The 14225-nt window shown below is 44.2% G+C and overlaps 1 protein-coding gene across 5 annotated transcripts in view; it reads right to left on the bottom strand.

The window, feature by feature from the left end:
- PLA2G7 (phospholipase A2 group VII) overlaps positions 1–14225 on the bottom strand; it is a 36524-nt gene that overhangs the window by 6000 nt on the left and 16299 nt on the right. Inside the window, exons 1-5 of one of the 5 annotated variants that reach the window (XM_039531916.1) lie at positions 10382–10533; positions 6050–6174; positions 2803–2953; positions 1935–2028; positions 974–1042 (exon numbers count right to left, since the gene is read on the bottom strand). In XM_039531916.1, coding sequence (XP_039387850.1) covers positions 974–1042; positions 1935–2028; positions 2803–2953; positions 6050–6174; positions 10382–10472 — 530 coding nt within the window. In that variant the 5' untranslated portion in view covers positions 10473–10533. Of the gene's footprint in view, positions 1–973; positions 1043–1934; positions 2029–2802; positions 2954–6049; positions 6175–6615; positions 6738–6858; positions 6965–10381; positions 10534–14225 lie in introns of those variants that run through there. The other 4 variants (XM_039531911.1, XM_039531912.1, XM_039531914.1 and 1 more) reach the window with 4 other exon arrangements.

Genomic DNA, 14225 nt, shown 5'->3' with positions numbered 1-14225 from the left:
CTCTGGGAGCCAGTGTCCCCCCCAAAAGGGGAGCCAACTTAGGGGAGAGTCGTTGCTGCAGCCAAGCAGGTACAGGGACAAGCAAACAGGCTGGCTGCAGCTGCGTAGGCACTCCAAACTGGCCGGGGAGGGGCGTTGCTGGCAGCAGCTCATGGGGAGGGGGGGTAAGCTCAGCTGAGCTGTGCGGAGGGGTGAATGCCCCTGGGAGCCAGTGTCCCCCCAAAAGGGGAGCCAACTTAGGGGAGAGTTGCTGCTGCAGCTGAGCAGGCACTGACCCCTGCCTTCGAGTAAAAATACAAGCCAGATGCTTAATTACATCTCCAATAAATGGAGTAAAGAAGATGGAAATTAACAATTTTATAATGGTTACATTTTAACTACAGCACTAATAGAACCAAACAGTATTTGTACGATACAAATGTGTGAGTTTTTAGAAATAAAAGTGAAATGATTTTTACTGTATTGACAAATATTTTGTGTGATTTCACAGTACCTGCATCGATTGACTTTTATACCTGATTTAGAACTGAATGCAACACTGACACAGTAGAGTAGTGTTGTTTTTTAATGATTTTGCATCCATTTAATTTCTTCACAGTCGCTTCGGCCCGCGAAGGCCCTTCAAAAATCTAATATGGCCCTCGTCTCATAAAGTTTGGAGACCCCTGGTTTAGATTGAGAGTTGAATTATGGGAATTACTTGGGTTCTGAAGAAAATTAATACTATTTTAGTCTTTTTAAATAAATCTAAGTTATACTGTAGAATAAACACTATGTTCTGTTTGCGTTTTTTAGACTCAAGACGTTGCTGAGAAAAATAATTTCCCCCAGTCAAATTTAAGTGTTTATATAAAATTTAAGAAGGTCTCAGGTTTTGCACACAGCACCTTGCAAGATCAAATTATAAGCATAAGACTTTGTGAAGTAACAGTTCGCCTCTTCTAAGCCAAAAAAGCAGATGTACTATACAAACCTGTGCTCCACAGCAGCAACTATAAAACCCTGAGATGCCATCTCAATGCAGATAGCAGAATATATAGTCCTGAAATCAAAAAAACAGACTGCTTAAATACACGTCAATACATTGCTCCTGAAATAACACATAGGCCGTATTTGTACTACACCCAATTTAATATTTTACGTTGTCGATCAATGCCTCCTTTCCTTCTCAAGTTACTGCTGGACTGATTTTTATGTGGAAGTCTGTAAAACATGTTCAAAGTCCCACATTAATAATAATAATTACAACAACTAGCTCTTATATGGTGCTTTCATGCATAGAACTCAAAGTGCTTGCGAAAGGATGTCACTATCATTATCCTCATTTTTAGATGGAGAAACTGAGGCACGGGGCAGGGAGGTGATTGCCTAAGGTCACCCAGCAGGCCAGTGGCTCAGCCAGGAATCCCTCTGAGGTCTCCTGAGTCCAAGTCCAGTGCTCCGTCCACTAAGCCATACAGCCTCTCTATCTTTATATCAACCATTTTGAAGAGGATTTTTTGAGGAAGAGAAACTAATGATTATATATAATAATATCATCTGCATAATATTTGACATCTTCAAAGTGCTTTACAAACATTAAATCATTGATTCTCTCAACACTCCTAAGAAACAAGTGTTTTCAAATAGGGAAACATATAAGTAAACATAAAATTGGAGCAGGCCCTCAGTTTTTAGAAACTGGCATTGATTTCCGTGGAGATATACTACTTTACACCAGCTGAGGATCTGGCCCATTGGTTTTAAAACCAGTTTTAGCTAATGCTGTGATGGATCCAACACAACTTTACCGAAATAGTGTTCAAAACCATTCTCAAGAACTGTCAATTTCCTGGGCTAAATTCCTCCCTGACATAACTCCACTGATCGCAGTGGAGTTACATTGGAGAGTCACTTGTCCCCATGTGGTCTGAGGCCACAAACTGCAGCATTACCGGAAAGCTCCAAGTCCATGGGAAAAAATAATGAGGGGGTATTTCTCTCCAGGCTTGAAAGCAGCATTCCATTTTGCAGGACATGTCACGGAGCCTAGATAAGACAGGATATCTGCAGTTAGTGTGGCTTCTCATGTAACCACTTCTTCGAGAGATGTTCGGATACCCTCCCTTATCTTGAGTAGCTGCTTTATTCCTCGGATTGACCCACTGATTTCAATTAGATTATTTGAGTGAGATACACAAGGCAGGTAAGCGTAAAGGCCTTAGTTCGTATTCTGCACTATAAAGCCTGATCCTACAAACATTTATTACCAGGCAAAGGGTGAAATTCCCTCCATGCGCAAAGCCAGCATAAGGCCTCTGTCCCACTTATATTCTGTAGGGGAAGACTTTCAAGGGCACAAAGGCCGTTAGGCAGCCAACTCCCACCGACTTTCAATCAGAGCTGGGCACTTAGCCTCCCCTTTGTGCCTTCAAAAAGCTTCCCTATAGGAGTTAAGTGGTGGCCCTTTGCTCAAGGGTGAATTTACCCATAGGGCTTACTCCTGGGAATATTCCCAGACACCCATGACAGTGGTATTTGGGCACATGGTGCAGTGAAGCATAGAGTCACAGTCACCTGAATGTTACTGCCCCATAGAAAAGGAGGAGAAACAGTTCTGCAAAGGAAATTTCCTTGAGCTCCTGCAGTATTAACACATTCCTGTTAGTCTATAAGGTGCCACAGGATTCTTTGCTACTTCTACAGAACCAGACTAACACGGCTACCCCTCTGATACATTCCTCACGTACAGGTGCCATAACTAAAGTGACCATAGCACACAGTGTCTCACCAGTAAGGCAATTAGAAATAAACTCATCTTACCAACATAGTGCTGAAAAAGTGTCTCTCCTAACATCCGGTATATGTTGAGGAAGTCGGAAAGTCCACGGTAATATTCCTTCCTGGGGATCCACTTGGTTTCTTCACTACTTGTGCCATTTTGTGAAGGATAATACAGACGAAAGAAGCTTCCCTGTGATTGAATCAGAAAAAGAAATAGATTTTCTCACTGAAGCTGCTAAAAAATAAAAATAATTTTACCAAAGAATTTAACATGTTAAAATGATACCACAAGGTATAAGAGAGAGTCCAACGAGAAAATTAACAATAACGGCTCAGGTTTGAGTACCACCAAATGTCACTTTATTTTTCATACCTGGGAACCAAACAAACATGATCTCTGGCATCCAGCTAGAGTTAGATAACATTCCCTCACAGGCTAAGCTACCATTAAAGCATTATTTCAAAATGTACAGTGCAAACTCTCTATTAACTTTAGAGCATTTGCTGCCTCCATTCTCTTATTTCTCCTTTTTTCCCAATTATCTTCCCATTTTCTGTTTCCTCGTGCATCATATTTCTTCAGACTTGTTCAGAGCCTGCATTTCCCTCAGACTTGTTTCAGGCAATGTGTTCCAGCAGACAAAGCACAGACTGTGAGTCAGGAGCTCTGACCTTTATACACAGTTTAGGCACTGACTTGCGGTGTGCCCATTACTCCTCCGTGCCTCAGTTTCTCTGTCTAAACTGAGGACAATGATACTTACCCTCTTTGTAAAGCACTTTGATAGCTACAGATGAAAGCTGCGTAAATACAAAATACTCCCATTAATAATTTTCTATAGTGTTTCTTCTTTGTTAAATGTTTCAGATTATTTTTCCCTCCAAACTAGTCTCTTTCAAGCTGTTTTCATATCTGCTGTGGTCTCTGTTCCCCTATGGATTTTTTTTAGTAGTATTTTCTCTCTCCCAAACTCTTACTACTGTTCTCTCCCCCCTCTCAATTTCCTTTCTTTTGGGTCCTTTCTCTTCTCCAACTGGACACCCCTGCTCTTCTTGTGAGCCATGAAAGCCATTGGGTATGTTTTTTTAATAGAATGTTTCTTCTGCAAGGACCACGGGGTGGGACTATGTACAAGTAATTTAATGTAATAAAGAAGGTGTCCGTCAGATAAAAAGTATGTACAGTTTATATTCTTGCTCTTTAGGACAAAAGTGACTTTGGAGCACACTATTCAAAAGCTCTCTCTGATTATATTGTGTTTCAGTGAATTAATTGTAGGACCGCATGCAGAATGTCCTAAACAATAGGGCAAGATGGCTGTTAAGAACAATACTTATTTTAAACTGGACTTTTAAAAACAGTTTCAGGTTGCTTGAATATTAAGTTTATTAAGAATATTACCCAACACACATGAAGAGCTTATCTGATGAATCTTCTCTCCATTTACACAACACACTGTAATGAATGATCATTTTTGACAAAGGCTTATTTAGGAACAGATTGCAAAACCCTGACAGTGATGAGGAGTTACTCACCTGATTAGTCCTTATCGCATTACTCAGGTGAATAATTGGATACCAGTGTGAGTAAAGTTCATAATCTAGACTTTAGAGAATGTTAATAATCCAGATTATTTACCTACTACAGACATGAAAGCTAATTTGAAGCAGTTAAACTCTACCATGCCAATCGTTATGTAATGTAGGCACAGAATAAATCCTTATAAAATTCACAGACCAAAAATATCCAAATGATCCCTACTCACCACGATCACAACAAGCAAATTCCACCATAAAAGCTTTGCTTGGAGTTTAAAAATGCAATGCCCATGCTACAGGAAATACCAACAACAAAGGGCAAGAGTGTTTTAGTAGAAAAACTGTGAGGTTACTGTATCTGAAAATGCAAATCAGCATGGAATAGGCTGAATGGGCTGCAGGCCCATTAACTGCTTATAACTTTATCTGCATTCTTGGGAACTTGAGAGATGTAATTGCTTCGTTCTGTTATGGTTCTACACCAATTCTGAAGACTGTAACCTTTCTTTTTAAATAGGTACAAATTCCATAATTGTTACTTTTAAACACACAGCAGAAATGGTATATATCAGGGGTCGGCAACCTTTCAGAAGTGGTGTGCCGAGTCTTCATTTATTCATTCTAATTTAAGGTTTCACGTGCCAGTAATACATTTTAATGTTTTTAGAAGATCTCTTTCTATAAGTCTATAATATATAACTAAATTATTGTTGTATGTAAAGTAAATAAGGTTTTTAAAATGTTTAAGAAACTTCATTTAAAATTAAATTAAAATGCAGAGCTCCCCGGACCGGTGGCCAGGACCCAGGCAGTGTGAGTGCCACTGAAAATCAGCTTGCGTGCCGCCTTTGGCACGCGTGCCATAGGTTGCCTACCCCTGCTATATATCATCCCTCATTTGCCCTGCTAGGGGGAGTTTTCTGATGGGGATAGCTGAAGTCATGGGAGACCTTGGTGGTGGGTCTCCATTGGAGCTACGTTGCCAGGAAGGATGGGGGCAGGTGCCAGGAACCCAGAGGTATGGGGCTCTGTTTGACTGGTCTTACATATCTCAGGGAAAGGACTTCTGGCTCATTCCATGAGGTGGCAAACCACATTTCCCATCTTCACTGCGCCACGTGGAACAATGAGGAAGAGTTTTCCTGCCCCATTCCAAAAAATTCACTATGATGAGCTATCTGAATTCAGTGGGAGTTTGGTGTCTAAATACCTTTGAGGATCTTGGCTAAGGAGGATTGTCTTAACTAGGAAAGCAGGATCAGGCTCTTAAATTGTACTTAGAGATGGGTCCAAGCTACAAAGCCTAGATTTAGGTAAGGATTCAGTTCTGAACTTCTGCAAAGTTTTGGAGGTTAAATGATGGTGTCTATATCTGGACATTTCTGCCTGCCAATTTCAGTTTATAAAATCTATGTCCTAGTATCTGACAGAATCTGCTGATTTACAGTATATCCCTGTCATTACAGCCTTACACTTCTAGCGATACCCCTGTGCCACAATGGCCATCCTGCGTCATTACTCTTACAGAATTAATTCATATGAAACATTTTGTTCACAAAAAGTAAAATGCCTGGGGGCTTAAGCAGGCTTTGTCCTGCCCCTCTGCACAGGTGAATTTCCACCTATCAGAACCAGGGGAACTTTTCATTTAATTAATACCTAATAGTTTGATGAAAGCTGCAGTGTTGGACTTGTGACTTATGTCAAAATAAAGTAGGGAGTGACAGGAAGGTTGTGGCTGTCATACCTGAATCGTGTAATCAGTCATCAGGTCCGTGCAGCCAACAGAGTAAGGCCCCTTCCCCTCGGGGATTCCATAACATTTTGTAGAGCTCTTGCTCCCCATTTCCTTCTGTGCATTAACAGACAAGCCTGGGGGAAAAAAACAGAAGATGAGACTCATACCTGCTGAAAAGGACACAGGATATTAAAGATTCAGGACTCTGAGATTCAGTGCTGAGCTGACAGTCAGGGTGGTGAGAAACAGGCACAGGATTAATAGATTTTAAAGCCAGAAGGGACCATTATGATCTCCTGTGTATCACATGCCATAGAATTTCATCCAGGAGACTTTCACCTGGGCAAGCCACCGACAGCTGGGAGGGAATGATGAGGGGAGAAGACAAGAGAGCCAGGGGCAGGGGTTACCAGAGTGACATGGGGACTAGGAAGTTGGCAGAAGCCTGGGATTGCTGGGGAAATGAGTAGTGATATTTGGTCTGGAGCGATATTCAATAGGGCAGGGTTAGGAGATCCTGGAGCAGCCTGCAGGGAGGAGCTTAGTTCAGCCTCTCCCATTCTACCACTTGTTACCTTAAAGCCGCCCCACACTCTGCCTTGTCTGCATTAATCTTCTCCACCCTGCCCTGTCCCCTTTCAGCTCCTGCTTCAGTCTGATCCCCAGGCTTCCTTCAATCTTTCAACCCGACACCCATCCTTCCCCAGCTTATACCCTGAGACTGTCCCCCTCCTTCTCCAAGCTAGCTTCCCCCTTGCCTCCTCCCCCAGTCACTCCTCCTCCTCCTGACTCCTGGCTCCCCTGCCAGTGGGAACCACCTTCTCCTTCCAGGTGCTCCATGTTGGTATGCATCCTGCAGGGGAGCAGCAAGAGCAGGCGAGAGGCAGCTTGGGGGTCTGCAATTCTTTCAACATAGCTGTCCCTGGTGGCCAGGAGGAGAAACCCCAGCAGAATCCTTGCAGAGCTGCTTGATGTGTGACTTGCCAACAAGACTGGAGATCTGCATGACAGGGCTTGTGAATGTGTGCATGTCTCACGTGACACTAGACACTCTGCAGCCCAGCCCTCAGCAAAGCCCTGAGGGAGGAGAGTGGTGGTAACACAGCCTACTCTTCCTCTAGATTAATCTTTCTACATTGCATAATAATTAGTTGGCACAGCTAGAACCACTTGGTACAGTCAGTACATTTATAACTCACATTGGGATCCACTGGAAAAATTACTTTAAATGTCATCCATTACACCTCTAGGACCAGCCTATTGCTTTCCACCACTGATTTAGCACAAGTTTCATAGTCACATAAAAATACGTGAAATATTTAAAAAAAAATACCCAGACCAATTGCCTTATTCTAATTCACAGGCAGAGTATATGTGCATACTGTAAAACCCCATGGAAATGAATGCCTGTGGTCAATAGCTGCTTTTCAAACCTCAGCATTTTGTCTGCTACTAAAAGGCTCAAAGGCTAATTGGCCTAGATTTAGGAAAATTTCCTCCTTCATACTGGAGGATTGCGTGGCTCATTTGTGTGAAATTGGATGAATGAAGAGACAGCACAAAGTAAGCCTGATTTTCAAAACGGTGAAGTGCCCAGAATTTCCAGTTAAGTAGCTATGAGTGCTCAGCACTCTGAAAATCAGTCTCAGAGCTCACACATGTCTGTGACCAGTGCTCTGGAATGCTTGATAATGGCTTACCCAGCTGAGAAAATGGAACTGTATCAGTGTGTAAGCAGAGTCAGGATGAGCCCCACCCTGACATCTGGTGGTAAATTATGGGGAGTGCGGAAAGTGTTGCATTGGTATTTCGGTTATTTGCATGGGCACTCCCACCCCACTTAGCATACCGCAAAGCAGCATGGGATGGTTATTTTCACAGCTGTGGGAGCCCCAATCTCGTTGTTATTGGGGCAGGAGGAATGAAATGTTGTCACCCTGATTGGGTAAATGGGGAACTACAAAATTGTCTTGTGATGGGGGGTTTCATTGTCAGCTGGATAGCGCTTGCTAGATGGGGCATATGGGTTCCAAAACCCATTGAAAGGAGAGAGGCTGGGGGTCAGTATCTGTACTTGGTGGTGCAGGCTCCTTGTGTGAGCCAGAAGCACCAGTTCCACCTGTGCCTCTCTCCACTGTGGAATGTCAGAGTTAACTTTTGATTCCCTTAAGAATCTAGATGCAGGTTACTGAGCTGAATTCACTGGTACTGGGGCTCCCCTACTATGAGCTGAAATCACTGAAGAGCTGGACTTGCTGAGCTGAGAGCACTGTGCTAATGAGTGGAGCTGAAATCATTGAAGAGCTGGACTTGCTGAGCTGAGAGCACTGTGCTAATGAGTGGGGGAGCCTGAAGCAATACTGGCAGAGCAGAGTGGAGCAGTTTGTGCAGCCACTGGGTGAGTGGAGCTGAGCAGCTCGTGAGGACGGCTGGTGGACCAGAGCAGCTGGCAGAGTGGAGCAGCCCACAGAGTAAGCGGAGCTGAGCTGTTTGCGGGGACGACTAGTGGAAGCAGAACCCCACGAAGAGGCAGGGCAGCTGGCCCCGAACCACGTAAGGTGCCCCTTTCTACCTAGGCTGGGGAGGGGGACCTCTGCAAAGAGACTCTTGAACTCTGGGCCGCCTGACCTGGGACAGAGACTTTTGAATTGTGGGACTTTTGGGACTGTGGGTGATTTAGGGGGGTTGCTGGACTCAAGGGCCCAGAGAAAAGGACACGGCCCAAGTTGCTGGGGTGGGTCTTTGCTCACGGTTTGACCTATGAACTCCAGTTGAGGTATTTTCCAAATTTCATGCTTGTTGTTGTTTATCTTATGTAATTAAACCTTTTCTGCTACACCAAGAGTCTGTGCTTGCGAGAGGGGAAGTATTGCCTCCTTGAGGCGCCCAGGGGTGTGTGTAAGATTTTCCCAGGTCACTGGGTGGGGGCTCGAGCTGGTCTGCATTACGTTGTGGGGAAGGGACCCCTAGGTATTGAACCTGGCCCTTGCTGCTATCGTTTCAGCCTGGCAGAGGGGTTACAAGTGTTTCAGATTCTGTTCAGAACTGATGGATATTTCAGGATAAGAACATAAGAATGGCCATACTGGGTCAGACCAAAGGCAGGGCCAGCTCTAGGCACCAGCGTTCCAAGCATGTGCGTGGGGTGACACTTTGGATGTTTGGGGCGGCACTTTTCAAGGGGCGGCACTCCGGCTCTTTGGGGCGGCACTTTTCAAGGCACTCCAGCCTTTTTGTTGTTGTTGTTGTTGCTTGGGGCGGCAAAAAACCTGGAGCCAGCCCTGATCAAAAGTCCATCCAGCCCAGTATCCTGTCTACCGACAGTGACCAATACTGGGTGTCCCAGAGGCAGTGAACCTAACAGGTAATGATCAAGTGAGCTCTCTCCTGCCGTCCATCACCATCCTCTGACAAACAGAGGCTAGGGACACCATTCCTTACCCATCCTGGCTAATAGCCATTAATGGACTTAACCTCCATGAATTTAACTAGTTCTCTTTTAAACCCTTTAAAACCTTTTCTAATGCCAGTATATCTTTTTTGAGATGAGGACACCACATCTGTATGCAGTATTCAAGATGTGGGCGTACTTTCGATTTATATATGGGCAATAAGATATTCTCTGTCTTATTCTCTATCCCTTTTTTAATCATTCCTAACATCAGGATCAAGAAAAATGTTAAATAAGGATGGGCTAATTTTTGGGTCAAGTGTGATAATAAAATAATAATACTTTGCAGTTCTATGATGACCTCCATCCTAGGGTCTCAAAGTGCTTTATGAACAGAAATGAACTGAGCTTTAGACCATCCTTACTGGGCCAGATTCTCTATTGCCTTGGCCATTGTGTAGTCATTTACATTATGTAAATAGAGACGGTGTTAAAATGCTAGCAGTCTCTTTGCATAGGTGTAGATGACTACATAAAATGTAAGGCAATAAAGAATAATCTCCATTTCACACGTGGGGAAACTGAGGCACATAGTGGTTAAGTGACCTGTCCAAGGTTACACAAACAGTCTGTGCCAGAGATGGGACTTCAGATCAGATCTTCTATCTCCCAGTCCTGTGTTATAGCCACAAGATCATTATTCCTCATAAAATAATGTCCCATTAAATAGCCAAAGGAACTAGTGGGTCCCAGTTCTGCAGCTGCTGCTGGCATGAAACTTCATGCATGGAGGAGTTACTGAATGGGGTGCCTAGTGAACTGGTAGTCTGCACATAAATTAAGAGCTTTGAGGTAACACGTGCAAAATTACATTTCTCACCCTTTTTTTGTTTTTCTTTAGTCTCCTACAAATTAATGATAGCTGCACCATTGAAGGATACATTTCTTACCTGCTAATTTAATTTCTCCCAATTTCCCTATGCTAGTCCAGAGTAACCAGTAACAGAAATGGAAAAGTAAATTAAATTTTGAAGACTGCATCTTCTATTCACTGTATCTTCTATTCACGAACGTCTTTCAGCTTCATGACCTTTGTCAAAGCAAATAATTTAAAAACATATAAGCAACAAATATTCAAAAGCAATTTAGTTTTTGTTTTTGTTTTAAGGGTGGCATCTGGATTAGCAAAAGATTGAGAGCCTCATTCAGTTTCCTTGGCCATTCAATCCTTGCTGAGTCTGCCAAGAGAGCCAATTGTGGGGGCTGTTTTTTTGTGATGTGAATTCCTGCTTCACTACAACATGGACTGAGAGCATCAGCTCTTTTCACATAGCACCCTCACCAGAGAGCCATCAGATCGTAATTACATTGACTGGTCATTACAGCCCTAGGACCACATTCTGAGTTGTGCCTCACGGGAATGCATAGAGGTTAGGTAAAGGCAACTGTATGCCCCTTTCAAGCCTCCTGGATTGTGGGATAAGTTGGGGCCCAGTCAGTCTCCAGCATAATTTAGAGCAGTCCCTGGGCAGGTTTTTACGGCATCTTCCCAAGGCCCCCTTGGTAGGCTTGGCAGAATTCAGCTTTCTTTTTTTTTTTATAATTTCAACTGATAATATCAATGTTTATAAGAACATAAGAATGGCCATACTGAGTCAGACCAATGGTCCATCTAGCCCAGTATTCTGTCTTCTGACAGTGGCCAATGCCAGGTGCTTCACAGGAATGAACAGAACGGGTAATCATCAAGTGATCCACCCCCTATTGCCCATTCCCAGCTTCTGGCAACCAGTTGCTAAGGACACCATAATAAATTCTTAAATATTTTTAAGAATATTTAATTTTCATTGATTTAAATGTTCACAGTTGTGCAAAATGATGGGTTCTATGTTTTTTTTTAATTTTAATCTATTTAAATGTTCATAGCTGTGAGACATTATGGATGGGGGGGTCCAGACAATAATTATTGAATGACAGCAGATGTTCAGATTCAAAAAGTTAGTGTTATAATCTTTAAAACACCAACAGTCAATGTCACATGTCAAAATATACAAAGTAAATATCATTAAATCAAACACTAATAAGTTCTCAAGCAGCATTTTTCTTACTTTGCCTATCTGTAAATTTTGGTTATTATTAATGGAAATATCTTGTCATCTGTTTGTTTGTGTGATGAAATCAATGTTTACCAATAAAAATCTAATCCTTCCAAGCCCAGAACAGCTGGAGCAGAGAATACCCCAGCCACACACTTTTCCTCCCACAGCACCTCTCTTCTGGGCCCTATACCACCCCCAGCAACCCGTATAATGACTGCTGCAAGAGGGGAAAGCCTGTTTTGCTGGCCCTTCACCTCTTTGGGAATCCCCCTGTGCTGGGGGAATCTAGCTGTTTTCTAGATGTTGTGGTCATGTCTACTCTGCAACTAAAAATCCATGGCACCGAGTCTCAGAGCCCCATCAGCTGACTTGAGCTCGCATGGTTCGGGCTGCAAGGCTGAAAAATATTAGCATAGACATTCAAAGTCAGGCTGGAACCTGAGCTCTGAGGGTATGTCTATACGACCCGCTGGATCGGCGGGTAGCGATCGATCTATCGGGGATTAATTTATTGCGTGTAGTGTAGATGCGATAAATCAATCTTCGATCGCTCTCCCGTCGACTGCTGAACTCCAGCTCAGCGAGAGGCAGAAGCAAAGTTGACAGGGGAGCAGCGGCCGTTGATCCCGCGCCACAAGGATGCGAAGTAAGTGATTCTAAGTTGATCTAAGATACGTCAACTTCAGCTACACTATTCTCATAGCTGAAGTTGCGTATCTTAGATCGACGCCCCCCCTCCCCCAGTGTAGACCAGGCTTGAGTTCGTCCCCCTTGCAGAATCTCAGAACCCAGGTTTCAGCCCAAGTCCAGATTTCTACACTGCAATTTTATAGCCCCGCAGCTTGAGCCCTGTGAGCCTGAATCAGCTGGCCTGGCATAGGCACTAACTTTCCCCGGCGCTGGTGGGTGCTCGTGCCTCACTGCCCCCAGCCATGCCCCGACTCCACCTTCTCCCCAATCCTGCCCCGCCCCCATTCCAACTCCTTCCCCAAAGTCCCCACCCCAACTCCACCTCCTCCCTGCCGTTATTGGACCCCTTCCCAAAATCCCCACTCCGGCCCCGCCTCTTCCCCGAGCACGCCACGCTCCCCCTTCTCCCCCCTCCTTCCCAACCGCACAAAACAGCTGTTTCACGGTGCAAGCACTGGGAGCTAGGGGGGAAAAGCGGACACGCGGCACGTTCAGGGGAGGAGGCGGAGGTGAGCTAGGTGGCGGGGGTGGGGAACACCCACCAATTTTTCCCCTTGGTTGCTCCAGCCCCAGAGCACCCACAGAGTCGGCGCCTATATGGCCTGGGCCAACTGTGGCCATGCCACAGGTCTTTTATTGCAGTGTAGGCATACCCTTAGGGTACATCTTCACCACAGTGAGTCTCAGAGCCTGGGTCAACTGACAGTGCGGTTAAAAATTGTGGTGACAATGTTCAGGCTCAGGCAGGAACCAAGGCTCTGAACCTCTGCGAGAGGGAGGAAGCCCTGGCTTCACTCCATCTACAGCTATTTTTAGTTTTGCAAGCCCCCAGTCAGTTGGCCTGGGCTCTGAGACTCAGTGTCACAGGGTGGGAGGGGTTTCTGTGTAGATGTACACTTTTGTGTATAAGGAGTGGTGTAGAGACTGCAAAGCTGCTGAGAATCAGGGCCCTAATCTGAATTTTAACGGACTGAATCCTCATCTGCACTAGAAAATTAGTTCAGCATAACTACTCTGCTCAGGCATGTGAAAAATCCACACCCCTGAGCAGTGTAGTTAAGCCGACCTGAGTCCCCATGTTGCTAGCACTAGGTCAATGGAAGAATTCTTCCATTGACCAAGATACCACCACCCAGGAAGGTGGATTACCTACGTCAACGGGAGAATCTCTCCCATCAGCGTAGGTAGTGTCTACTCTGAAGCACTACAGCGGCACAGCTGTGCCACTAGTGTTTTAAGCATAGACAAACCCTCAGACGCCCATTTGAAAAATGGGAATAATACTTCCCTAACTCACAGGGGTGTGTGAGGCTTCGTTCATTATTTCTAAAGTTGTGTAAGAGCCTTGTATGAAAAGCATGACAGAAGTGCAAAATGTGTTCTCTTATAGACACTGAGACTCTTTAAACTGTTATACTTAAGACACAGTAAAAAAGCTACTTCAGTCACAAAAGACATATGTACCCCTAAACATAAAAGGAAGCAGGATAGCAAAAAATAAACCAGGACACGTTGATTGCAATATTCAAATTATTTGTGCCAAACAAATATCATTCAGAAAACTGAAACCCAACCTTAGTGAAGACGCTTGTATTTTGAATCTCTTAATTTTGTTGGTTAAGACGTGTTTTTCTGTGCTTGAATTCTGTTAAATGTTTCTCGATACCATACTAGCTGAACAGTGGGTCCTGTAACTTGCTATGATCTTGCAAAACACCCTATGTTCTTTTAACCATGTTTTCAGGGTGGTGGGGGTGCCTTTTGCCTTTAACATGCAATTGTCTACACTTGGGTGGCTACGTAAATGCTGTTCTTGAGGTTCTAAAGGGCTCTGGGGAAAGTAACCACTACTGATGTCATAAGACATGTTAGATACTAGATCCACTGTCATGAACTTTATCCCAAAATGCAAAGTTAAGCAGAGGAAGAGAGTCAGGGGTAGGCGAGGGAGAAGCCAGGCGCTTGCAGGAGGGATTCAGCCTGGAGGAGGCAGGGAGACCCCGCA

Source organism: Mauremys reevesii, linkage group 3, assembly GCF_016161935.1.
Source record: "Mauremys reevesii isolate NIE-2019 linkage group 3, ASM1616193v1, whole genome shotgun sequence".
Classification (NCBI taxonomy): Eukaryota; Metazoa; Chordata; order Testudines; family Geoemydidae; genus Mauremys; species Mauremys reevesii.
Note: the sequence above shows the minus strand (reverse complement) of the source record. Positions and strands in the feature narration are given on the sequence as shown.